Source organism: Sminthopsis crassicaudata, chromosome 3 (assembly GCF_048593235.1).
Source record: "Sminthopsis crassicaudata isolate SCR6 chromosome 3, ASM4859323v1, whole genome shotgun sequence".
Lineage (NCBI taxonomy): Eukaryota > Metazoa > Chordata > Mammalia > Dasyuromorphia > Dasyuridae > Sminthopsis > Sminthopsis crassicaudata.
In genome coordinates, this window is record NC_133619.1 from 562,625,925 (window position 1) to 562,653,088 (window position 27,164).

General features: G+C 32.9%; 1 protein-coding gene across 6 annotated transcripts in view; it reads right to left on the minus strand.

Annotated features, from left to right (window-relative positions):
- Nucleotides 1–1,402: 1,402 nt before the first annotated feature.
- ESD (esterase D) overlaps nucleotides 1,403–27,164 on the minus strand; it is a 30,296-nt gene continuing 4,534 nt past the window's right edge. For 2 of the 6 annotated variants that reach the window (XM_074304728.1, XM_074304730.1), the window contains exons 2-10: nucleotides 25,243–25,305; nucleotides 22,535–22,612; nucleotides 20,960–21,048; nucleotides 18,696–18,794; nucleotides 16,149–16,273; nucleotides 13,886–14,005; nucleotides 11,694–11,792; nucleotides 10,437–10,604; nucleotides 1,403–1,987 (exon numbers count right to left, since the gene is read on the minus strand). In XM_074304728.1, the coding sequence (XP_074160829.1) occupies nucleotides 1,907–1,987; nucleotides 10,437–10,604; nucleotides 11,694–11,792; nucleotides 13,886–14,005; nucleotides 16,149–16,273; nucleotides 18,696–18,794; nucleotides 20,960–21,048; nucleotides 22,535–22,602 (849 nt within the window). In that variant the 5' untranslated portion in view covers nucleotides 22,603–22,612; nucleotides 25,243–25,305 and the 3' untranslated portion in view covers nucleotides 1,403–1,906. Of the gene's footprint in view, nucleotides 1,988–10,436; nucleotides 10,605–11,693; nucleotides 11,793–13,885; nucleotides 14,006–16,148; nucleotides 16,274–18,695; nucleotides 18,795–20,959; nucleotides 21,049–22,534; nucleotides 22,613–25,242; nucleotides 25,361–27,164 lie in introns of all 6 variants that reach the window. The other 4 variants (XM_074304725.1, XM_074304726.1, XM_074304724.1 and 1 more) reach the window with 3 other exon arrangements.

The window sequence follows — 27,164 nt, forward strand, 5'->3', positions numbered from 1 at the left end:
GCTTCCTCTCCAATCTCCGAGTCATTTCAACCTCATACTTATCCTCTGCCTTTGAATCCTTATCCCCTTGTCCTTTCACTGCTTTTTCTTGCCAGACTTCTACTACCTACCTCTGAATCCTACAACCTTGTTGAGTATGTTACAATAATAACAGTAACATTTATGCAGCATTTTAAAGTTTGCAAAGGGCTTTTCAGTCTTCTTATTTTATTTCCACAGTCTTATGATAGTGCTATTTTACCTTGATTAAGCACCTCTTATGTGCCAGACACTGAGCTCCGTGCCAGGGATATAGAGAAAGGCATAGGCAGTTCCTGCCCCCAAAGAGCTCATAATCCGAGAAGGGAAAGCCCCACATAAGGAGAAATGGAAAAGCAGGAAGGCTGAGATGGGAAGATGGCAGTCCTGCGGCCAGGTACAGAAACAATCCCAGAAGTAGGAGTTACAGAGTTGATTTCATATTGTAGAATGATGAGTTTCTGGAGATCATGAAGTCAGATCAGCTTGTGGGAAATGATGAGGTGATTCCCACCCTTCCTTAAAAGGTAGAAAATTTGGAAGGAGCTCTCCAGTATCCAACTTTCATCCTCTCCAAAGTCAGAGATCTTAGGGGTAGAGGGTACTGAGATGTGAGTTTCAGAGTTGACTTCATCTTGCAAAATGAATAATTTTTACAGATAAGAAAACGGAGACAGAGTCACACTGCTGGTTTAAGGAATTTATGTTTTCTTCACTTCAGGTCTAACACTCTATTCACAGAGTCATTTAACTATCCTTTCTACAGCAATGCAATTCTTTTATTTTTAAAGAATTTATTTTCCTTCCCATAGAAGCTAATCTAGACCTCGTTCTTTCTCAAAATGATACAGTCCTTCTCCCTCAACTCCTCCCATCCCCACTTCTGCTGAGGACCTTGCCTCTTACTTTCTTGAAAAAAAGTGAGGCCATTTGATGGAATTCTTTTCACCTTAAAACAGCCTGCTATTCTCTCTCTCTCTCTCTCCTTCCCTCCATTGTTGACAATGAGGTGTCCCTTCTCCTTGTCAGCTACAATCCCTCTGCATATGCACTTGATTTAATCTCCTCCTATCTTCTCTTGCTGACTCCATCATTAATCATTCCCACTGTCTTGAATCTTCTAACTCCCACTATCAAGTGGTTCCTTTGTTATTGCTTTCAAACATGCCCAAGTAAGGAAAGAGAGACCTGGCAGGGAGCTCACCTGTTAGAAGAGCAGGCCTTAGAGCCTGTATTGTTTCCTCTCTGGGTTTTTAGTGACACTGCTTTGTTCTGGTTTGCCTCCTCCCTAACTGTTCCTTAGAATTCTTTGCTAATTCAGCATGTTGAGTTCCTTGTATGCCTATATGTGTAGTTGACACAGAGGTATTTTCAGAGATAAGTCACTTCAATCATTTTATTTATTTCAATCAACCATTTGTGGTAAACAATTCTTTTATCCTTAAATAAGCTTAAGAGAAAACATTTAGCACAAGCAAGGTCAATGCACTGTCTCTTTATTCAGTTACTGAGATATAATTTCATAATTAGTTCTCTAAGAACTAATACATCCAAAACCCAACAACTTTTAAGTCCCCAGGTGCTCTAATCACTGTATTCTTTACAGTCAACTGTGGTCATTTACATATTCTGTGATTCTTTAAACTTGATTTTACAAGGATTTCAAAATGTCCTCAGGTTATGACATGTCTTCTATCAGGATACTTAGGGGAAACAAAAAGGAATCAGACTGCCTGATTGTATATATTTATTCAGAATTTGTTTAGCCTTTGATGAAAATTAGAAGTGAATGTTCACAAGCAGTAATTTTTCATGTACAATTCTATCTTTTCAAAAGTTCAGTTTTCCTGGTAACTTTTATATTGTGAAATTACTTGTATAGGAAGCTTTATGCGTTCAAATATTTTGCATGATGTCTGATGTGATCATTAACAAAAGTTGCAATGAAGTAGTAGTTATGATCATATCCCTGGAATAGAAAACATGCAAAGACACTCATCACCAAGACAGCTAAAACATATGCAAAACAATAATAAGGACTAAAAATTTGGCTTCATTCCATCCATTTTGTTTGCTTGAAAAGAAGTTCACAATAAAAAGTAAAAGGATTTCTATATACATACTTTGAAATTTTTATTTTATATTCAATTCACAATGTACTTTGTAACATTTTAATTTTTTTTAAATGAAGAAAAAATTAGCATTCCACAAAGATTGGCTTATATCACCATTTTGTTAATATGCTAAGAGAAGATATCAGTACATTAATGAAGTTTAATATCCTGTGTGGAGTAAAAATGCTGCTGGCATTCCCAACAATCATGATATCATTTGTGGAGATTCATAAACATAGAGAAGAAAGAAACTTAATTTCAAGTTGTATAATGGGGATACCAATCAATAAAGAAATGACTCTCAAATTATAAATATATACATAGAAAAAAATTTTTGGAGAAAACAGTCACACAAATAATATCTTTTCCTAGATAGCAAAGGTATCTTAGATCCATAATTCTAAAAATTCTAAATTTGAAAATTCTAATTTTAAAATTTCTAAAAAAGGCAGTTCTCAAATAATAATTTTCCAATGATGTGGAGACATTGGCACAAAACAGAATGATAGTATATGCCACCTATGAGTCACTCAACAAGAGTTTGTTAATTAGGTCCCTTCGGGGCACTACCTGGATGCTGCTTGGCTTTCTCAAACTCAAGGAATATGTCCTGTGCAGTAAGAGACTGTGTTAAGAGGAATAGTGTGATCTCTAAAGACTTGGCTAGCGGCCTGCTCTGTGCTTCCTTTTCAGATGCCTCTGCTCCTCACTAAAAGAGATCCAAGAAGTCTATTTCTATGTAAGTTATTTGTTCCATGTTAGTTAAGGACCTATTTCTCTCCCTCTCCATTAAACAATAAGTTTAAGAGCAGCAGCAACACTTAACCATATTTTTGCACTAGACTTAACTTCCTGAGATAGAGGAGGTTTTGTTCCCAAGGCAAGAGAAAGAAAACCATCAAATCAGAACTAGCAATTCTGGAAAGGACTGGTCAATTGATTACTCTATGACTTTATTTATCATTCCTGCAACTTCCATGAACAAAACGCCCCTCCAAGGCCATCACTCCCTTCTACATGTTGCCCTTCCCAATTAGAATGTTTGAGAGTAAGAACTGTTTTGCCTTTTATAATTCTTTCCTCCAGTGCTTGGCACATAATAAGCATTTAGTAAATCTTATACTTTGTTTAATGTGAGATTCTTCTCTGGCTCAATTTGTGTCACAGTCCACCTATTCCTCACCTCTCACCATCATATAAATGGTCCTTTTTATTGACTCTGCTTCTCTTGAGCAGTTGTATTTTTTGTCTTTTGAACTAGCCCTGCTTTCCAGTATATCCTTTCATTTTCCCTAGAAATGCTTAAAAATTAAGGCTATGGTACAAACATGTTTGTGGCAGCCCTTTTTGTAGTGGCAAGAAACTGGAAAATGAATGGATGTCTATCAACTGGAGAATGGTTGGGTAAATTGTGGTATATGAATGTTATGGAATATTATTGTTCTGTAAGAAATGACCAGCAGGAGGAATACAGAGAGGCCTGGAGAGACTTGCATCAACTGAGACTGAGGGAAATGAGCAGGACCAGGAGATCACTGAACACGGCAACAACAAGACTATGCAATGATCGGTTCTGATGGATGTGGCTCTCTTCAACAATGAGATGATTCAATCCAGTTTCAATTGTTCAGTGATGAAGAGAGCCATATACACCCAGAGAGAGGACTGTGAGAACTGAGTGTGGAACACAACATAGTATTTTCACTCTTTCTGTTATTTGCTTGCATTTTGTTTTCTTTCTCAGTTTTTTCCCCTTTTTTCTTGTGCAGCAATATAACTGGATTTAACATACATTTTAACATATTTAACATGTATTGTTCTACCTGCCATAAAGGAGGAGGTAAGGGGAAGAAGGGGAAAATTTGGAACAGAGGGTTATGCAAGGGGCAATGTTGAAAAATTACCCATGCATATGTTTTGTAAATAAAAATAACTTTAAATAAAAAAATTAAGGCTAAAAGTGATGGACCAATCATTTGAAGATGATCCTGTCCAAGTTTGGATAGGCTCATCACAGGATTGAAAGTTTTTGTTTATTATGTATTATATTATATATGATGATATGATATAAATATAAATATACACTTGGCTATCAGACCCTGCTCCCATGGTACTTTCCCAGTTTTTAGAATCCTGAATTTTAATCCTTGTTTTGCCATAAATCATTTAATCTTTCTGAACCCAATTTTACTCATACTAACAAAATAAGGGGAATTGACTAAATTTCAGTATTAGACAAAACTTTTTTTTTTTAAGCACATAATCAAGTTTTCAGTTTTTGGGCAAACCCTAAATCAATACAGGTTTTATCTGAGACTGATTCTGGAGTCATGGCCCAGAACATTTCCATTCATTTGTTTATTCATTATAGAAAGCCTAAACAAAACCTAGTTTAGACTGTGCAAGCCAGACTTACTCTGATCTTGCCAGAATAAAAGCCAAGGAAAAATTGTGTCTTAGCTGAACAATGAACTGGGCCACAGCAATTTCAATGTTTTCTTACTCTGGAGTTGTTGCAAGAATACTTTATCTTGGCCCTGGTCTCAGTCTAAACTAACAAGTTGATTGGCTGCCAAGAAGAAAGATATTAGAAAATAATGAGTTTCTCCCCTCACTGTTCATTTTGTCCCTTCTACAATCTCCCTAAGTTCTAAGTGTTTGAAGGCTAACACTCTTGAAGTCATATCATAATTTCCTAGCACAGTCCCTGGACTGAAATGCAGCAAAGAAGCATAATCTACTTAGATACACACAACCTGCATTACCACTTATGGCTAAACTTCTTTAATATACTATTGGACTCATTTGGAAGATTTAAAATATTTAAATGAGGGGCCAGCTAGGTGGCACAGTGGATAGAGCACCAGCCTTGAATTCAGGAGGACCCAAGTTCAAATCTGGTCTCAGACACTTAACACTTCCTAGCTATGTGACCCTGGGCAAGTCACTTAACCCCAGCCTCAAAAAAAAAAAAAAATTTTTTTAAATGAGTGATATTTTATTTTCCTATTCTTAATATATTTTATTTCTGTTTTTATTTTTATTATTTTTTTTTGAATGAGGCAATTGTGATTAACTGACTTGCCCAAGGTCACACAGCTAGAAAGTGTTAAGTGTCTGAGACCAGATTTGAACTCTGGTCCTCCTGAATTCAAGGCTGATGCTCTATCCACTGTGCCATCTAGCTGCCCCTTTTCTATTCTTAAAAGAGAAATTTAAAGAAAAATGAAATCAAATATAATTCTCTTCTCTCTGGAGCAATGCACCAGATGTTTCTATTTCAAGTTTTTGAAAAGAGATAAGGTTTTTGGTTTCTTTTTGTTTTTTTACTGTAATGATATATTTATAAAATTGTGTTAATATTTATTTGACATTTTTAAAAATCACTTTATTAAATGAATTACCTAATGAACTGGAGTTTTATCGTTCATTTTATTGTTGTCAATAAAATATACTTCATGCTTTTAAAAATTAAAACCTTATGCAACATGATTATTTTCCATGTTCATTTTTAAATTTAAAATAGGATTTTCCCATTTTATGTTTCAAGGATAAAGAGAAGGAAATAAACCATAATATAGTATCTATCATTTGTCAGGGCAGTGGATGGTAGAATGGATATAGTGCTAGACCTTAACTCAGAAAGATTTAGACCTCCTCTCCACATGATCCTGTGTTTACTTGCATGTAAATTTATACACACACACACAATTCCTCTAAAAGAACCTAACCCCTGGCTCTTTTCAGCAATGAGGTGGCTTGTGATGGAGAGAACCACCTGCATCCTGAGAGAGGATTGTGGGGACTGAGTGTGGATCACAACAGAGTATTTGTACTTTTTTTGTCGCTGTTTACTTGCGCTTTTTTAATTTTTAATTTTTTTCCCTTTTGAGCTAATTTTTCTTGGGCAGAATGATAAATGAGGAAATTAGTTTAGAGGAACTGCACATATTAACCTATACTGGATTACTTGCTATCTAGGAGGGGAAGATAGAAGGAACAGTGGGAGAAAAATTTGGCACACAAAGTTTTGCAAGGATGAATGTTGAAAATTATCTGTGCATGTATTTTGAAAATAAAAAGCTATTATTAAAAAGTTTTTTTAAAAAATCATTAAGAAGGGAAAAGAACCCACATTTATTAAAAAAATAAAAATAAAAGAACCTAAGTCCCCTGAAGATTCTTTCAATTTGTATCTGACTCTGATCCCTGGCACAAAGCCTACAATAGCAGATATTAATGAATGCTTGGTGACTGAATTATCAAGCAGACACATGGCAGTCAAGGGCAACATTAATTGGGTATATAACCTCATTTGTAAAATATCATGAGGAAGGATGGGGGAAGACTATGAGTTGTGGGACCTCATAAAATAGCCAAGCATAGTGGGAAGGAAAATGGTGGGCAGAAACCTTTACCTGAGTTGCCCCAGAGAAGTCAAAGAAAATTTAGAGAAATAAGGTCAACAAACAGAAGCAAAATGGAACTGATCCACCAGTAACTTTGTAGGGATCTATTTTTATCATCAGTATTAATATAATGATCCCCACACAGCTGACATGAGCTCAGGCTCCAGAGTGCCACCTGAGAAAGCAGAAATGAGAGACATAAAGATGAAGTCAGGAAGACTTCAACAGACAGAAACAGACAAAAATCCATGACCAAGGAAATAATTATGAAAGCAAAGAGGGATCAATATTCTAAGATAAATCAAAGAGAGGAAAACACTGAACCAGAAAAAAAAATTATGGCTAATGTTACTACCAAAAAAGTGATTTGGAGAAACTATACAGACCCACAATTTCTCATCTCTTTAAAATCTTTATGGGAATGATCTATACCAAGGTGAAACAAATAGAAATGAGGGTCACTAATCCATATATAAGGATCCTTGTAGGGAATATATTAACTATTAAAAGATAATAAGAAAGATAGCATTATATCTTGTGTTGTTCTCTTTAGTCTGTTTCAGTCAACACTCCAGTGTTGCAGGCAGCAACATTTGACATGTCTGATACAGATATAGTGAAGATATCCTTGGTGAAAGGAAGAACAAAGAACAGGCTGGATTTGCCAGCAGAACACATTTTCACAGTCATACAGTTGCCTGAAAGATGAGCTGCTGGTTATAAAAAAAAGACCAGATTTAGCAGATCTTTTCCAACAAGGCGTTTCCAGGGCTTTAGTTAAGATCTTACAAAGTTCCTTGGAAGCATTTTATCCAGATTCCTGGGTGGTTGTAACTGTAGAAATATCTTTATTCAATGATCTTTTAATCATTACAGAGCAAATCAATCATTTTAATCATTACATGCAAATCAAAGGTGCCTAAAACTGCCACAGAAGATAACTCAAATTATCCAAAGGCAAGAGGGATCACTCTGGATGCAACAGTTTGGAGGTTACCTGGATGCTACAGGGCCTCTTTAATAAGACTTGCTGTACCCTCTCAAAAAAGATTGTTTTACACAGGTAAAACTAGATGGAGAAAGAAGGATTACTCTCTGAATGGGAAGCTCATTGAGTAATGCCCGAAGAGAGAGAGCGAGAGAGAGAGCGCGCGCGCGCGCGTGCGTGTGTGTGTGTGTGTGTGTGTGTGTGTGTGTGTGTGTACTGGATAAATAACTGAGCAATAAGCTATGTCTAGAATTGAATGGGAAAAGAGGCTGACATAAGCTCTTGTTTTTCTTTTCTTTTTTTTTTCCTGAGGCAATTAAGGTTAAGTGACTTGCCCAGGGTCACACAGCTAGGAAGTGTTAAGTGTCTGAGGTCACATTTGAACTCAGGTCCTCCTGACCTCAGGGCTGGTGCTCTATCCACTGCGCCACCTTGCTGCCCCAAGGCCTTGTTTTTCAAAGGTTAGTATTGATTTGTTGATAATACAGGGCGGAAAAAACAGAGAATACCACAGCTTAGGATAAGTCAACCTTGCTAATCCTAGAAAGGGTAATGAAGATATAGTAAGTTGCACATATTACCAACCAGGACTGTCACACAAGCAGATATATAAAATACCCAAAGCAGATATATATAACACCCATGAAATGTATGGTCAGAAAAGGAGACTGAAATGGAGTGAATCTCATCATTTGGAGAATGGCTGAATAAGTTGTGGTCTATGAATGCTATGAAATATTGTTGTTCTGTTAGAAATGACCAGAGAGGTCTGGAGAGACTTACATGGACTAATGCTAAGTGAAATGAGCAGAACCAGGAGATCACTGATGGTACAAGGCAACAATATCAATTCTGATGGACGTGGCTCTTTTCAAGAGTGAAGTGATTCAGATCAATTCGAATAGATTTGTGATGGAGGGAGCCATCTGTATCCAGAGAGAGAACTATGGAGACTGAATGTGGAACACTGAACACTATTTTCACCTTTTTGTTGTTAGCGTGTTGGGCTTTTTTTTTAATGTGACTTTTCTTGCACAGCGTGATAAATGTGGAAATATGTTTAGAAAAATTGCACATGTTTAACCTATATTGGATTACTTGCTGTCTAGGGAAGGGGGAAGGAGAGGGAAAAATATTTTTGCATGAGTGAATGTTTAAAATTATCTTTACATGTATTTTGAAAAATAAAAAGCTATTATCATTTAAAAAAAAAAGAAAAGGAGGCTAGCCATGTAATAAGAATAAAAGAATTTATTGTGAATACGTGAAAATGGTGAATAATGCAAATGCTGCACTATTAGCTATGGGATGTCAAGACAGTTAGACAAAGGCCTCTAGAGCACTGGGTAAATCTTGTAAAAATTTGAAGTCATAGAATCATTCCTAGTCATGTATTTTCTCAATCAACAAAAAAGTAGTACAACTACTATAAGATAGTTACTCCTTAAAAATGGATATAAAAAAATATCATTAAAACATGGTATTTTTCAGTATAAAAAAAACCCACTGCAAAATACCCAAAAAGATTTAAAACCACTGCTACATAGAGGACTTATTGGAAGACATGGACAAAAATAGCTCAGTGTGAGATGGCCAATTGCATTCATGGAGAGTACAAAAATTTACATCAATGAGAGCCATGTGAATATTGAAATAAGATGGATGGAAAACACTAACTCACATTACTACATATTTACCTCATGCTCTTATAAAAGAATAAAAAGATCAAGACTTCTCTAAAAATACTATCATTAAAGAGAATATTTTTATCAAAGTTCTTCAAAAATATAAGCTAGAGAATTTCCAGATAGAAAGAATCAAAGTGTTAATAAAAACTCATTGTTATTACTGACCTCATTTACTTGCATTTCTAAGAGGGAAACAAATATTTTCCCCCTGCTGATAGTACTTATACTGCATCTTTGATTAAGACAGGTATGTGGTATAGTTAAAAAAGAGCACAGGAATTGGTGTCAGAAAAACTTAAGTTCAAATTGACCTTAGACACTAGATGTGTGACCCTGGTAACTCACTTATCCTGTTCTAGTTTACATATCTGGAAAATGGAGATAATAATAAAACCTACCTCTCAGAGATCTTATGAGCAAAAAATCTGATAATTTTTATATAAAGTAGTTTGTAATCCCTTAAGTGTCATAAAGGTTTTTATATTATTATTGTTATCTGAACTGTGTACTCTATGTTTCATCTTTCTTTTATACCTTAAGAAACACTTCTAGGGGCAGCTAGGTGGTGCAGTGGATAGAGCACCAGCCTTGAATTCAGGAGGACCCGAGTTCAAATCTGGTCTCAGACACTTAACACTTCCTAGCTGTGTGACCCTGGGCAAGTCACTTAACCCCAGCCTCAGAAAAAAAACCCCAGAAAGAAACATTTCTAAATTCAAAGAAGCAAAGTCCTGCTACAGATACAACTTTCTCCCTCTTAGACAGTAGACACCCAATAAAAAAAAATTCTGTTTGAATGACAGTCTTCTATTCCAACCATGGTAGAATGAATGGTTAAAGGCAAAAATTGTAGAAAGGTTAGAAATAGTTAATGATCCAAAATTCTAGCTTTTAGTTATTAGGTGTTTAGTGTTGCTATATAACTTATTTTTACTATGTTAATGAGATGGTCGTAGTCATAAAAACTATAGCAACTTCTTTTACACAATACTTCTGTCAAAAATATCTCTTTTCTTTAAATTGTCTCTACACAGTATTTGACACAGAAATTAATTGTAACCCAATGGGACATTAATTTTCAAATATGCCTTAAAAGGACACATCAGAAATATTAGAGTGAGATCAAATTCAGATCAAAGAAAAAGCTCTGACAGTGCTTTTTTGATTCAGATTATAGAACACACATTCAAGAGAAATAATCTGCTTTGCTAATACTTACTTCTTGCAATCTAAAAACAACTGGAATTTTCCTCTCTGCACAGGCAGCTATAAAGTTGTCAGGAAGTAACTGCCCATCTTTAAGGAACTGGTCATCCTTTCCTTGATCAATTAATATGTCCAACTTAGAATCTGGATAAGACTTCACAAGATGAGTGGCATCATATGCCTATAAATCAAAGGAAAAATTCAACTCATTTTTTACAATGCTTAAAAAAGAAGAATTCTAGAACATAAAGTACCCTGGAGACAGTATATCTAACTAAGCCAGGTACACTGGCTAAATGAACCAGAAATTAAAAGCAATGCAGATTATAAGGCTGATTAAATCTGAAACATGATTATATCTCTAAAGTGAAGCTACTAAATACTTATATATTTGTATATTTCGAGATAATTTTTAAGGTTTTTTGTTAAAAAGCTTCCTAGATTCAAGTTCCCAATTTATTAGTGCTCCTCAAAAAACAAGGATCATCTTCCTTGAGCATTCTTTAGCTCACAACTTTTCCTTATAATTCTAACTCTGTTACCTCCCAAATCCAATAAAAAGATCAAATCATTTTAAAAGATGTTTTTAATTGCTTTATTTTCCTTCCCATCTGGGCACTCCCTATTCCAACCAGAAACACTATCTCCTGTGCAAATCTCAAAAACCCACACTAGTATTATTCTACTTCTTGTCATATCATATGATTTTTCTTTTTTCTCCCTTCTCCATCTATGAATAAGCAACTTCATTTATTTTTGTCCATAAATACGTATTCTAAATACAAATCTGTTTCTTAAAAAAACAAAACAAACAAAAAAAACTTCCTAACTTCTCCATCAGGTATTTTTAATTCAAATCAGCACTCATGTTATTAACAAAGAAATCCTCATACATAACTAGGCTCTTGTCATAGTCTGACTGAATACATAGCATTGTCACAGATACAGTAAAAATGTGGGTTAATCTAAATTTTATAAGAAATAATAGACTATAGACTTTTTGCAATAATGATAAGTACAAACTGCCTTTTTGTCATTCAAGACTATTATTGGAACATCCTCTTTTTAGGTTATCTATTATAATTAGTCATTGTTAAAAATCAAACGTTTCATAATTTTATGCACACTCATTTATTTATATTTATACATTCTACTATGAAATTTATTCCTTAAATGTGAGCTAGAACTCAAGTACGGCTATGTAAAATCTCAAGTTTGTTTAATTTTTTTAAGACTTCAATATATAAGGTATGAATTATTTAGTACCTACCTCCCACTTACTTTTATCTGATCCTAAATATCCACTGAAGGCCTTTTTACCCCAAGGACAGAGAATTGGATTGCAGATTGGAGAGAATGCTGACACAGACTTCAGAAACAAAGAAACCACGTTTTAAAATCAATCATTTTGGAAGACAACATTTGGATTGATATATTGAAAATGACTAAAAAGCTACTGACTTATAAAAAGGTTTAGGAATAATTTTCTTGAATTATCTTTGGTTTTGATTGTAAATATCTCAAGGGCCAGAATGGCCCACTGAATATTCAGGTAACCTGCAAGTAAATTGTGGGTGCTGAAATAACACAAAGCAATAAATTATTATTCATCAAATAAGTACATTGATTAAAAGGAAGTTTATATTTAACATTCTTCTTTCTGCTGATTATGTCCACCAAAAATAATTTGTTGTGATATCATAACAGATTCTTGATGAATAAATGACATTTAATTCTGAAATACCCTATGTTATTAAGAAAGATATACTGGAATTTAAATAGCATTATTACTAATAATGGTACAAATTTTTTTCATATTATTTTGAATTCTATACCACTAGCAAACATTTACCAGGTTGTTTTATATGGGTTGAAATTCTGAGTGGAAATATTATAATGTCTCAAAGAATTTTTGTCTTATACCTCATACATAATCTTGTAGTTTCTATTAGATTTAAATTATCTTTTTTCAAACATGAAAAATGTAAACATATTCTATTTTTCATTAATAGAAAATTGCTTTATTGCACACTGAAAAGATGTTTGACTTTTAAAAAATCCACCATGAAAAGAAATTGGTTCAATTTCAAAACAAATCTTGGCAATAATTAAATATATCTTACAAAGAAGCCTCTATTATAAGTGTTTTCAACCCTGAGTCAGAGATTTGGAATAATTTAGTAACTAATCCCTTGGGGTTATACATTTATATATAAATATATATAAATATATATATATATATATATATATATATATATATATATATATATATATATATATATATATATATATATAAATATAAATATATATATAAATATAAATATATATATATATATATATATATATATAAAACAAACTGTGAAAGTCCTCTGATTTTAAGATCAAAAGCTGCTAGCTCAACATAAAGATTCAAAGCATAGCAAAATATTGTTCCAGCCAAGGACAATATTTACAATTTCCTTTGCAACTCCCCCTAACAAACTGCTCTCCATTCTTCAATGGGCTGAACATAGAGGACTCAAAGTTACTACTAACTGACAAGAAAATATGTAATACTCAGAATAGGCAAAAGATAAAGTTAACACTCATCTAAAGAATTTAGGATTGCTTAAAAATATGTTAATGAATAAAAAATCTCTACTGTCATATAAAAGGAAAAGTGAATTAAGCGAAAAGAAACTTGACACTCAAATAAAAATAACTAAACAGTTAAAGTTTTTATATATTGAAAATACTTTATAGAAATTAAATTTAGTTGTATTGATATTTGACATGAATTCATTATAAATCGCTAAACATAAAAGAATAAAGAAGTTCTACACTATTATAAGTGAACTTAAATTTACCAAGCTGCTTCTGATAGAATGGTAGAGGGGTAGTTATGTTATTCAGATCATTAATATCTCTGAATCAATTCTGAGTAGCCAAGGTTTTTAAATGATGAAAACTGACTGAACAAAAATAAGCAATTCAAATAATGTGTAAAAAGCAATGGATATAAAGACAGAAGGCCTACATTCAAATGATGCCTATGTACCTTGATATCTATGTGATCTTACGTAAATCACTTCTTTGAGTATCAGAGTCATTATCTAGAAAATGAGGATACTGGACTGGAGGATCTCTACAGTACTTGACAGTACTAAATCGTATTTCACAATATTCCTGGTGAATAACTAGTAAAAGAGACTTATTTCACCATATCAATACATGGTTTAGGAAAATTGTATTTTAGATTATATATAATACATAGACAATAAGTTAGATCTGGAGCTGAAGGTAGAATTTGCTTCTGACATTAGCAAAAATTTCCAACGAAAAATATGAAGATATCTTTTTTTATTTCTAATCACTGAACCTGGAAAATTCTAATGTCAATACTACAAAAACAAATGAATCCCAAATTCAACCTTAATAAATCAGTAATAAATATTAACCATTTTAACACTGAGATAACTTTACTTTGTATTTTCCAGGATTCTTCAAAGCACAAATCAGAGCTCCATGGCCTCCCATAGAATGTCCAAAAATAGATATCTTCTCAGGGTCAGCTGGAAAATTGGCATTTATCAGCTTGGGCAGCTGAAAAAGATTAATAATATGACAAAAATATAAGAGAAATTTAGTCTCTTTCCAAAATACCCAATAATAATATTATGAATAAAACAATAGTGATAACTGACAATCTATATACAAGATAGTTACATTTACTTTTTAAATGTAAATATGTTGGTTATAATTTTTAAATTGCATGAAAAAGAAATATTACTATTAAAAGAAAATACTGATTAAACTATGTCAAAGTCTTCAAAAGTGGTTCAAAACAAACAAAATAATATAAATTGGGACACACTGATTATTTTCTCTTTCATTTAAAAGTTAAAAATTTGCATTTTCTTAAAAAGTAATAGGATGTGACATCTCATTTAAGGAGATAAACTCTTCTTTCTAATTTCTTTAGTCAAAATTATATCTCTATACTGGCCATTTCAAATAAAACCCTTTGGAAAAAATAAATGGTTTCTGCTTCGATGTGACCTTTAAAATACACTATACATGGTTGGCACTTTGATTCTGTTGTTTTCAACTGCTGAGGTTGTATTTCTACAAGGTCTTACTTATCACAGCATAAAGGTTAGCTTGTAAGTTGGCTGAGCACAAAAGCTGGCAGTGTGTTCTACCATTCTGGGCAAGATTTCAAGTAACCTACAGCCCTGGCATGAAACTGGGCCTGCTTTCTGAGGGTCAAACTGGCTAACTACAAAAGGGTGGCTACCTGGTGATGAACTTTTCAGCCATAAAAAAAGAAAAATATAAATAACTTTTATTTCTGGGTAATCCCTTTCTATTTCCACAACAGAAACAAAGCAAAGGAGAGATGGGGCAATCAAGCACAGTTTTTAGGTAAACTAGAAACATTAAATTATCAGTACTCCAAAATGATTATTGAGTCCAGTGACCAATCAGGGATCATGGTACTTACTAGTAAAACTGAATTACCAATATTGATATTCACACCATAAGTGAAACCAGAAGATAAAAAAGCTATAGCTAACTGGAAATATGGCTCACAGGTTTTCCTTAGAGAGGCAAATAAGGAAACTGGCAAGGTTAATTTTATTTTGTGTCAAAAGGAAACCCCATTTTATGAGAAACCCAGGTAATTTTATATTGCAGTATTCGTGATTAATAGGTGATAATGAATAAATACCATGAATATAATTATTGCAAGGAATGAGGAAGTTGAGAATTTTATTAAAAACATATATGAACCAATTAGTCAGTACTTATTAAGAACCTTCTCTATATTAGACACTGTACTAGATGCTGTAGATAAAAATACAATGAATAAAACACTTCATCTTTTTTTAAAAAGCTTACATTTTAACATACTTTAAGGTGACAGACAAGGTGGGCATATGGAAATATGGAGACCAAAAAAATATGGAGACTTACTTTGTCAAGAGTAATACAAAAAGGAGGCCATGGTTTTGCATTTTATATATTCATATCTATATATCATGAATACTTTTTTCAAGAATGTTTGAAGTTGTTAGGCATATGACTAACATCAAATAAAAACATAAACAAAAAAGAAATTGAATATATTTGAGCAAAGAAATGATTAGTTATTCTTGGGGGAATAATTTCTGAATCAACTGCTGATGTACAATCAGTTTTGTCAGACCAAAGCTCAAAATCAATATGTACATAATTATTAACCTATTCTGAACATTATTATTAATTATTAACCTATTCAAAAAAACACTTAGAAATTCCTAATAACAGACCTACTTATAAGCCTTAATGGTTCAGACTTATGATTTCATAAATTGAGAAAACTATCGGGGACTAAACTCCCTCTATAAATGGAGATCAATAACTATTCTGCAAATTATAGTCTCTGAAGATTGACTAGGGCAGTGAGATGTTAAGTGGCATATTTGTTCAGAGCTTTACATCATAGGTTCAAAGAAGTACTTAAACCTTGATATTCCAGCCTCTAAAGTCAATTATCTCCTTAGTTTGCTATGTTGCCTCTCATAAAAATGGTATTTTGAGACAGTTTGATATTTTCTCTAACACAACAAATAAATGTATATAACATCAATTTTATAATAGCAATCTTGAGTTAAAGATTAAACTTTTCAAACAAAAAGACAGCTAGAAAACAAATTAAAATAACTAAAGCTAATTATAAAAATGTTAATTTCAATGCAATTACCTCATCTGTTATATAAGAGTACATCCTATAGTTGGTTTTCCAAGGTTCTTCAGTGGCATTTACATAAAAACCAGCACCAGTACCAAAATCCCAGCTATCATCTTCTCCTTTAATATTGCAACCACCTATCAAAGCAAAATATCATTATTAAATGACCACTTGAAATCATTACCACAAAATTTATAAATATTTTATACAACTTTGGTTTTTTAAAATTGTTTCATATAGCTGACCTTAGTTGGTCTGAACTTAACAACATTGTGAAACAGGCAAGTCAAACATTATAATTCATATTTTAAAGGTGAGGAACTGAAATTCAGAGAGTTTAAATGATTTGTCTTTTTAGAGAGTTAGTAAAGGACACAGCTAGGATTGAATCTAGACCTCCTGATTCCAAAAAGATACTTTCACTAATGTCACAGCCTTTATTAGTGTAGAATTCAAATGCCTCTAAAACTGAATTGACATCACTAGAACCATCACAATGTTCATGGCCAGGAATCAAAATCAATCCCAGATTTCAGATGTGTCCTTATAGGACTGTTTTGATGAAAGCATTTTGTAAGCTACAAAATATATTATAAATATGACCTAGGACAGTTACTATGATTGCATTAATGAAAGGAGTTTCCAAACCAAAAGTTCCTCATGATAACGAAACCACAGATTAGAATAAAAAATTATTATTACACTATTTCCAAGGGCATGGGGCAGTTAGGTGGATTGGATGGAATACCATGCCTGAGTTCAAATCTAATCTTAAATACTTACTAGCTGTTTGACCCTAGGCAAGTCACTTAACTCTGTTTATCTAAGCCTTCTAATCTGTTAAGTGAGCGGGAGAAGGAAATGGCAAAACCACTCCAGTGTCTTTGCCAAGAAAACCCCAAATGGAGTCAATTATAATCAAATACAATTTACTAACCAACTAAACAACAAGAGTCAAGGATTTTTGCAAAATATATAGGACCTGAAATAGGTAACAATAAAAGCTCAGATAGTTTTAATATATACTTTGTCTTTATTCTTTAGCAGTGTTGAGAAACAGAAATAAACCATAAAGCAGAGGTACAAAAACTGAGAGAAATTTGGTTAATTTTTATGGTCTGTCTTACCATTGGGCTAAGAGGTAACAAAAAAAGGAGAAAGGCAGAGACATTTGGTGGAGATAAAAAGGGAGAAAATTAGGATGGATGAAAAAGGGGTAACAGCGATTGGGAACAAAAAGCATAATGGTGACCAAACTTCAGATACATTATTTGAATGCTGTACTGTAAAATATAATTATTTTGTAATTATTTGCTATGTGTTATTATGTATTATAACTATTTGTATTGTCTTATCTTTCCAATAAACTATCAACTCTTTGAGGACAGAAGTTGAGTCTAACTGCATTTTCTTTAGCACCTTTATTCTGTACTGTTTGACTATCTTTGTACCTCCAGGATGTAACACAGTGCCTGGTAAATAAGTGTTTAACAAATGCTTGTTAATTATCTCTAAGCAATGGGGCAGCTAGGTGGAGCAGTGGATAGAGCACCAGCCTTGAATTCAGGAGGACCAGAGTTCAAATCTGGTCTCAGACACTTAATACTTCCTAGCTGTGTGACCCTGGGCAAGTCACTTAACCCTAGCCTCAGGAAAAAAGAAAAAAAAAATGGATGGATACAAGTTTAAAATAACGTTCACCAAATTCTCTCCCTTCATTCTCACCCTGCCCCCTCCATAATACATAAAGTTGTTTGCCAATTTATTTTTTTCTCTTTCAGGAATCAAGAAGCAATTATTCCAAAAAGGGGTAAATTTGATGGTTTTATAGCTTATCAAATTACAACAAGTAATCTTGTAAAATTACTTACCATCCTAAGTTTTTATAGGCTTTCCTGAACTCTCACCAGTCTGGCTTAAAGTTAAGGGCTCTACTTCAAAGATACTGCCACAAAGAAGCAATATATAGATATAAGCTACTTTAAATATATTAAAGGATATCAAGTCTTTGAAAGCTAATCATTGTTAGCTCTAAAAAATGTGATTATACAAGACTCAAATAACAGGGGTTTCCCCCTGGTTTCAACATAGATCTTCTTAGCAAGAAAAAAAATTAGTAAGATCTTATTTAATTGAATTGTTACTGACTATGATTAGTCCTAGCATCCTGAATACTGCTGCTCCTTGATTCCTCTATGCTTTTTCAGATTCTTGCAGATGCTTTTCCATTTTCCAAATAGATATTGCTTTAAAGATGTAAGCTTCCATTTCTTAGTTCATATCTTCCCCTATTATTTACAGAGAAAAGATTTTTGGCTTATAAAATATGAATTATTCTATCCCATATCATACTTGTATACTTAAGTTGTTAAGGGGAGAAATTTTGCTGATTTATCTTGTATTACTTATAGTGCTTAGAATGGATCTGCACAGAGTGGGCAAAGACTCAATAAATATTTGTTGAATGGAACTAAAAAATAGAATAGGCAGGCTATTTTTTGTATGTTAGGCCAAATAAAAGTTTAACCCCAAATAGAATCTCTGTGACAAAATACTTACGTGGACTGGTGTCTGGTGCAACCACGATGAGGCCATGTTCTGCTGCAGCTTGGTGATAACCAGCTTTTGTGATAAAATTTTGTTCTGTGCAAGTTAAACCTGAAGAGCAAAAATAATGATATCATTATACATTGTTAAAGAGTTTGGAGTTTTTACTTTTCTACAAACAGCCAATTTACTTAAGGCAATGTGCTTAACCATTTTTGTGTCATGGCCCTTCTCAGGATATTTAATAAAGTTACAAAGGAAACAAATTAAATTGAAATGCAATTACCTGTTTTTTAAAAAACAAATTCATGGACCTCAAATTAAAAATTGCAGATTTAGGACTACCAGTAATTTTATGCTATACAACTTTATAAAAAATTGGTTCTTTTTTATTTAATATTCATCAACATATCAGAGAGCTCTAGATTTTGGTGTTGGAACTCTCTCCACCAAGAGCAGGGATTAGATGCTTTAGTTCAAAGCAACCCAGTCTCACTCATTTATATTACCACCCTACAATTTAAACAATGTCAAAATCTAATAATTCATGTAATAATTGAGTGTGGATTAACTGGTTAACACCCTACAAGGAATCATTCCAAATATTCAAGTTGAATCATCATGGACGTAAAAACTTCTAGGCATTGATTTTAAGTGTCATTTGAGGTCCTATTACCTATCATATCACTTTTCTGTGAATCTCTCAAGAGAAATGCAAAAACCCTCTCCAGAGGGCACAGACGATTGGCAATACTGCAGCAAGTCTGCCTATTGGAGACAAAATAGGCCCTTTAGTAGAATTTCAGAGGGCCTTTTCCTTTTTGGAACACAAGGGGAAAATGCAAAGTCCCTTAAGCTGAGAAAACAGGTTTTCTAAGATGAATTCAGAATGATAATTCCAGGAGGAAGAAGACATTACAGTATGCATTATGCTGGGAATCAAAGAACTATTGACCTTTAATGAGTTCAAGTCACCAGGGCACTGGAAAAAACTGGTAGAGATGATAGTTGAGATCATGTTCCAATTTCCAAAAAAAAGAGAAAGTACAGACCAGCAAGTTTAACTTTGATTCCTGGCAAAAATCTAGAACATAATGTTAAGAAATGCCTTGGGAACATCAAGAAAAGAAAGCCACAAGCACTAACAGACAACATAGCCTCAGCTAGAATAGGACAAAGAAAATTTGAGAGGAATAGTAAACTGGAGGATCAGATGATTGTTAAAAACATAGTATAAACAGACTTTATCAAAGCATCTGACAGTATCAATATATCCTTATGGACAAAACAAAAAATTGTGGGAGCTGAATAAATACAAGTATCAATGTGAAGGGGGAATGCTGGTGGAATTCTTCAGAGATAAATGTTCTGAACCTTCTACAATATTCACTATTTTTATCAATGATAGAGAGGAAGCTCCTTATTTCTACAGATGATAAAGCTGAGGATATCTAACACCTTGGATGATATAATAAAAATTCTAAAAGATGTTACCAGGCTAACATATGGGCTAAAAACACCTGAAAACATTCTATAAGACCTATCCAAAAATGTCTGGGAAGATCCTGGAGACAGCTTACACTAGAATTCTTAAAATGAAGACAGATGACCCTTGGTTAAGGAGGTTGAAGAAGAAATCAGCCTCAGATGTGTTATTTTACATGGCTTTTGAGTTCTTCTCCAACTCTGAGTTGCTGCAATTCTAAGTTTTCTAGAAGAGGGGCAGCTAGGTGGTGCAGTGGATAGAGCACCAGTCTTGAATTCAGGAGGACCTGAGTTCAAATCTGATCTCAGACACTTAACACTTCCTAGTTGTGTAACCCTGGGCAAGCCACTTAATCCCAGCCTCAGGGGGAAAAAAAATAAAAAATGTTTTCTAGAAGAATTTGCCATGTAGTTGTAGGAATGTATCTACTACTCTTAACTAACAAATTATAAAAAGCATTATAAAGAAGTAATTTTTCTACATAAGGTATTATGATTTCTACTCTCATTTGATATTTTCATCTTGATTAGGGAGGTCTTTATACTACAAAAGTGCTTAAAGTAGAAATTAACTAATCTTTCAAAACTCTTTTCATCAGAGATTATTTTCTGTATTATTATTTGTACAAATAGAAAACATGAGCAACATGGAAACAAGGAAGTTAATCTTCAGACCTGAAAAGTTTTAAACTGTGCTTTGACTAAGGGATCTAAAAAAGAATAAGGTTACTTTTTGAAGGCAAAAATTCTAAATTGCCCGCAAACAACATCAAAAAGCTCAAAATACTTACCAGACAGCCAGTAAAGTACAGGACATTTTCCAGTTTCTGCCTTTGGTGGTAAGTAGATTCCAAATTTCATTTTACATTTAAGCTCTACACTGTTTCAATCAAATATATTTAATTAGTTATTCTTTCTGGGCAAATCTCAATTCATACAAGAAAAGTATCTTAATATTGAGGCTATTCATTAGTGAGCTCCCTCATTGTTTTCCTTCTTCATCTATATTCTCTTCCTTTGTTTCAGTCTTTAGAAGAGGTCTTCTCCTTGCCAGAGGCTGACTTCTTCTACTTGTGTCCTTGATTTTTTTTCTTGAGTCATTAATCTTCACAATCACCTCTCCCTTTTCTGTAACATTCAATGTTTCATCTACTAGTAACATTTCAATGTTTATCTACTTGTTCCTTCTTTCATTATCTAGGAAAATGCTCAAGTCTTCTCTAGCCTTTAGTTAACCTTGCCATTCCCTTAAGCTATTGTCTTATATGTATCCTTTTCCCTTTCAAATGTCCCAAAAGAGATATCTACATTCACTTGCTTACTCCATTTCCTATCCACTCACTTGTAATCCTTATAATCTACCAAAATGGCTTTCAAAGGTTACTAGGGATCTCTAAACTGATTAATATATTAAAAAAGCAAATGAAACAAAACAAAGCAAAACTTTTCTCAGTCCTAATCTTAATTGATTTTGGGGGATTTCTTTACCTCTTACTTTTCCCCCATATTGAATCACTTGATAAGTCCTATTAATTCTACCTCCATCCCTCATACTAGTCCCTTCTCATTTACAGAGCCACCATTCTTAGTTGGTCAGGTTCCAATTATCTCTCGTGGATAATTGTCTTATCTTTCTAACTGCTCTCTATTTCTCTGTATGTTTCGTAATCTGCCAAAATCATCTCTAAAAACACATGACCACAAGAAGTTACAGCTTCTTTGAGCCTGAATTTCCTCATTCATAAAATGGATATAACTATTATGATATAGAACTCTCAGATTTGTTGTGAGGAAAACTCTTTGCAAAACTTATAATACTATGTGAAAATAAGATGTCAATTTCATATACACAAACATTCCTGTAATTTCTAATATAAAACCACTTCAGTAGGGCATTTCTGGCTCCAGCCTGCCTTGTCAGCTTCATTTCTTTTTATTAATTTTCTTTCTCATTATATTCCAGACAAACTCTGTTTCTGAAACAATTTCACAAGTCTCCAGTTTAGAGAAAAAAGGGTCCTCAAAAGGTCATATAGACCAATGCCCTCCTCTTTTCCAGAATCCAGGTATTTAAACAAGCCATCCTCCAAGCCTAGAAAACACTCACTGCTCCCCTCTAAGGTCCACTCTTCTCTTCCTTTCAGGCTTACTTCAAGTATTATTCCTTTTGACAAGGTTTCCCTAGCCTTCTCCTCACTCTCCCCACCCAGTTATTACTTTCTTTTTCCTCATGTTATTTTGTTTTAGTTACTGATACACATGTTATATCACAGCTCTCCCCCCAAAATTAATGTCAAATAAAGAAGCAGGTTCAAGGATACTTAAAATTATATTTGACACTGATTCAGATGATATTAAAAAGTTACCTGTCATGCTCATATACTTTCTGAAATCCCTCAAAGCACTTGTTGCTGGAAATCTGTTTCAAGGCCATAATTTTTTTGCTATTAATAAAAATAAATTAACATAAACTTTGTTAGTTTTTAGATAATAAGCTTTTGAAGATACAGACACAAAGATTAGCATAAAGAAATGGTACTAAAAAAAAAGAATCCTTTTTTTTTTTGGTCACTTCAAATTAAAGCACTTGAGAATGTCATTACTAAAACACTCATCTATTATTTCAATCTTTGTTGCCATTTAAGGCAACTGCCAATTGTCAAAGTATCAAATAAGGCTTAGATGTCAAAGAACTGGTAACTGAATAATTGAAAATGGGTAGTGATGTGATAATCAAAATTATAACATCCTTATTAATGGATTTTGTGAAGAAAAAAAGTTGCATAAGTTTATGAAGTGACTTAGTAATAAATTCTTTTTAAAAAGTCAACCATTCCAAGTTGCCTTTCATTTTGTTCCTATGGAAATAAAAGGAAATTAACTTGCAAATATCGTTGGAATAATGGGAAGATTAAAAAAAAAAAAATCTAGTTTTGAGAGTCCTGACTCTTTCTACATGTGTACGAGAAGCAAATTCCTTAACCTTTCTAAGCCTTAGTTATACCTTTTATGAAATAATAACACAGTACTTTCACAGCTTCCTTTGCAGAGAAAGTGTGAGGAACAAACAAGATCATTCAATCATTCATATTAAGTGCTTTGTAACTGTAAAGTATTATCTAAACATGAATTAACATTCAAAGAGGTTGACAGGTTGGAGTGGTGTGTGTGTGTGTGTGTGTGTGTGTGTGTGTGCACTTGCACATATTCAAGAATAATTTAGAGCATTTTTTTACATTATTACATTGATACAAGAGACAGAAAACCATGAGTCAAGGCAATTCCAATAGACTTAGGAAAGAATATGCTGTCCTCATTCAGAGAGAGTACTAAGTAGACTGAATGTGGATCGTAGTATTTTTACTATTCTTTCTCATTTGTTTATTTGGGTTTTTCCCTTCTGATCTGATTTTTCTTGCATAACATGACAAATATGGAAATACATTTTTTAAAATGACACATATTTAATCCTTATCAGATTTCTTGCTGTCTTGGGGAAGAGGGAGAAAAGGAAAGGAAGGAGAAAAATTTGGAACAGAAAGTTTTACAAAAATGAATGGTAGAAAATTTTACAAAAATGAATGTTGAAAACTATGTTTACATGTATTTGGAAAAATATTACTAAAAAAAACTATAATTAGAAAAAAAAAGTTAATGGGGAGTACTCATTATCACTATATCTGTTGAAGAAAAATCAGGCTTCCTTAAGAAAGAATAAAACTTCTAAATTGGAATACTGTAGTGAATGGTTTTCTCAGACATATTGCAGATAGAATTTAGATCTAAAGGATCTAAATGGGTTCAAAAAAGTACGCCAGTACTCCAACCCGTCATGCAATATTGGAAGCAGACAGGAGAGGTGGAAAGAATGCTCGGTAAGTATGAAGAAACCTAGGGTCAAACTCTAGCTCCATAATACATTATCTGTGTGACATTAGACAAGACCTTTCATCTCTCTGATCTCAAGCTTTTTCCTCTTTACAATGAAAGAGCTACATGTCATATTAAATATCACTTCAAATCCCAACACTTCCCAAATCTGTTTTACTATCCTTCACAAAGCTATACAACTAGTACCATTCTAGAAATAATTTTCTTTTCATTCTTTATTATTCAACTAATTTTTTATTAAAACTTTTTATTTTCAAAACATATGCATGGATAATTTCCCAACAAAGACCCCTGCAAAACCCTGCATTATAAATTTTCCCCCTTTTCTCCCCACCAGATGGCAGTATATATGTTAAACATGTTAAAAAATATGTTTAAATGCAATATATGTAAACATATTTATACAATTATCTTGCTGCACATGAAAAATGAGAACAACAACAAAAAAATGACAAAGAAATCAAAATGCAAGCAGAAAATGCTATGTTGTGAACCACACTCAGTTCCAATAGCCCTCTCTCTGGGTGTAAATGGCTCTCTTCACTGAACAATTGGAACTGGCCTCAATCATCAGATTGATTCAACTAAATTTTTTTTTAATTAAAGCTTTTTATTTACAAAACACATGCATGGGTAATTTTTCAACATTGACCTTGCAAAGCCTTTATAATCAGCTTGCCTTTCTTTCCTCATACACCATACACTGATTTGCTTTTCAATTGTTTAAATAAATTTGATCCAGAGTGTCTTTTTCTTTGCTTACTAATTTCTTTTTAGTGTCAATTTGAAATCAAAATAAGTGCTTCTTTATCACTGCTCTACAAAAGCAATTGGGAAAAAAGAAGGCTTAAGGGCAGAATTGCCTTTTCAGGTTATTCTAAAAACCACCCAACTTTCAATTCAATTCAAGAAACATGTACCTCATGTCTGTTCTATGCAAGGTAATCAAAAAACACTGAAATTCTTTTTTCTAAATATTTTTTGAAGCTAGTCCTAAAATTAAGAGAACTGGGTATGGATTAATTGAAAACTGACTTACAAAACAAATATCTAAAGTTGCATTATGAAAGAAATATTACATTATATGTGAAATATTATATATGAAAAAATAGTAATTTTCAGTGTCATTAGATTTTTAAACTCCACTTGAACTTCAATGTGAAATTATAATATTTGAACTTACCTATTCAGTTGTTACTGATTTCCCACTTAGTAATACAAGGTGACTGACAGACAGTGTATGATCCTACTGATTTCCCACTTAGTAATACAAGGTGACTGACAGACAGCGTATGATCCTGCTGCCAAAATACAAAATGATTTAGATAAAGGAAAATATTCTTAATAAAAGAAAAAATACACTTTTGTAACACAGTTGAACATGCTAAACATACTTATTTGACTATAGGACAGACAGTGGGGCGAAATGGAAAGAGTGATATACTTTAAGTCTATTTGAACATTTGGGTTCAAATGTTATTCAAACACTAGCTATGTAATTACGGGCAAATCACTTAACCTCTCGGAGCCCAATTTCCTCATCTGTAAAATGGAAATAGGATTTACAAGGTTGCTCTAAGAAAGATCTTTTACAAAACTTAAGATGTTAAATAAAAGTGAGTTATTACTGTTCATATTTCAGAGCAAACGTTTATTCTGAAAGTATTGACCAATATCATGTATTTATTAGCTTTACATGTTGATCAAGCTGGAGACAGATGTATTAAAAGCATCACATAGTCATATTCCCTATTTTGTCTCACAGAATTCAAGTTCTAGTGAGGTATTGTACCAGTACAGCCTGGAATTAGGTAAAACATTCTTTATTATATAAGATAATAATTTAAAAAATAAGTCTTTTAGATGATACAAGTTTTAAATATGGAAAGTATGAAATGAATATAGGAATTAAGTCTGAATTGCTTAGGCTAAGTGTTCCAAGACTTTTAAGAAAAAGTCTGAAGTATTATAGCCACTAAATTAAAACTAGATTTTGTTTATAGATCACATAATGTTTCTTTGTGTATCTTTTTTTAAAAAGCATAAATTCTGTTGGTTAAATTTATGTAACTCTTAAAAATTACATTAATGACTCTAAATGTTTTATTCCTTGAATACTTTTTCCTGCTGTTTACCAGTTATTATATTTAATTTTTATATGCTGTTATCATACCTGCTCTACTCCTTGATATCAATAATACAAAAGAACGAAACCTTAAATATTAATTGTATGAGGTATAGAACAATATATTGTTTGGAAAAAGTTATTTCAATTCACTTTCTAAGCAACATTCAAGGTTGTTGTTGTTTTTGGTTATTTTAATTACAATAATCCTTGAAGATAAAGAAGCAATTTGTATCTGGGAAAGCTATATGAGAATATTTACTACCATTATTGAAATACAGCCTTATAAGCTAACTAGACAATGGGAAGTCACACCAAATTTTCTTATCTGCTTTGCTTTCATTCTAATTTAGGCCAAAGTCTATTAAAATTCACAAAGCTTTCAGATAAATTTGGGCTGCTATATTTTATAACAATGTTCCCCCATTTCACTTTGATAGGTAGGCAAAGAAAATAAAAAAGCAGTAAAACATGTAATTTTGACTACACTATTTCTTTTGCAATTCTGATCCAGAAAGAAAGATGGGCAAATAGTGTTTGCTTCTCATGGAAAAAATATTTTATGAAAACATTCTTCCCAAGGCGTTTGTGTCCAAGGGAGAACTAGAGACCATTATTGATCACAAAATAGAAAATTTTGATTACACCAAATTAAAAAGTTTCTGCACAAACAAAACTAATGCAAACAAGATTAGAAGGGAAGTAACAAATTGGGAAAACATTTTTACAGTTAAAAGTTCTGATAAAGGCCTCATCTCCAAAATATACAGAGAATTGACTTTAATTTATAAGAAATCAAGCCATTCTCCAATTGATCAAATGGTCAAGGATATGAAAGACAATTTTCAGATGATGAAATTAAAACTATTTCCACTCATATGAAAGAGTGTTCCAAATCACTATTGATCAGAGAAATGCAAATTAAGACAACTCTGAGATATCACTACACACCTGTCAGATTGGCTAAGATGACTGGAAAA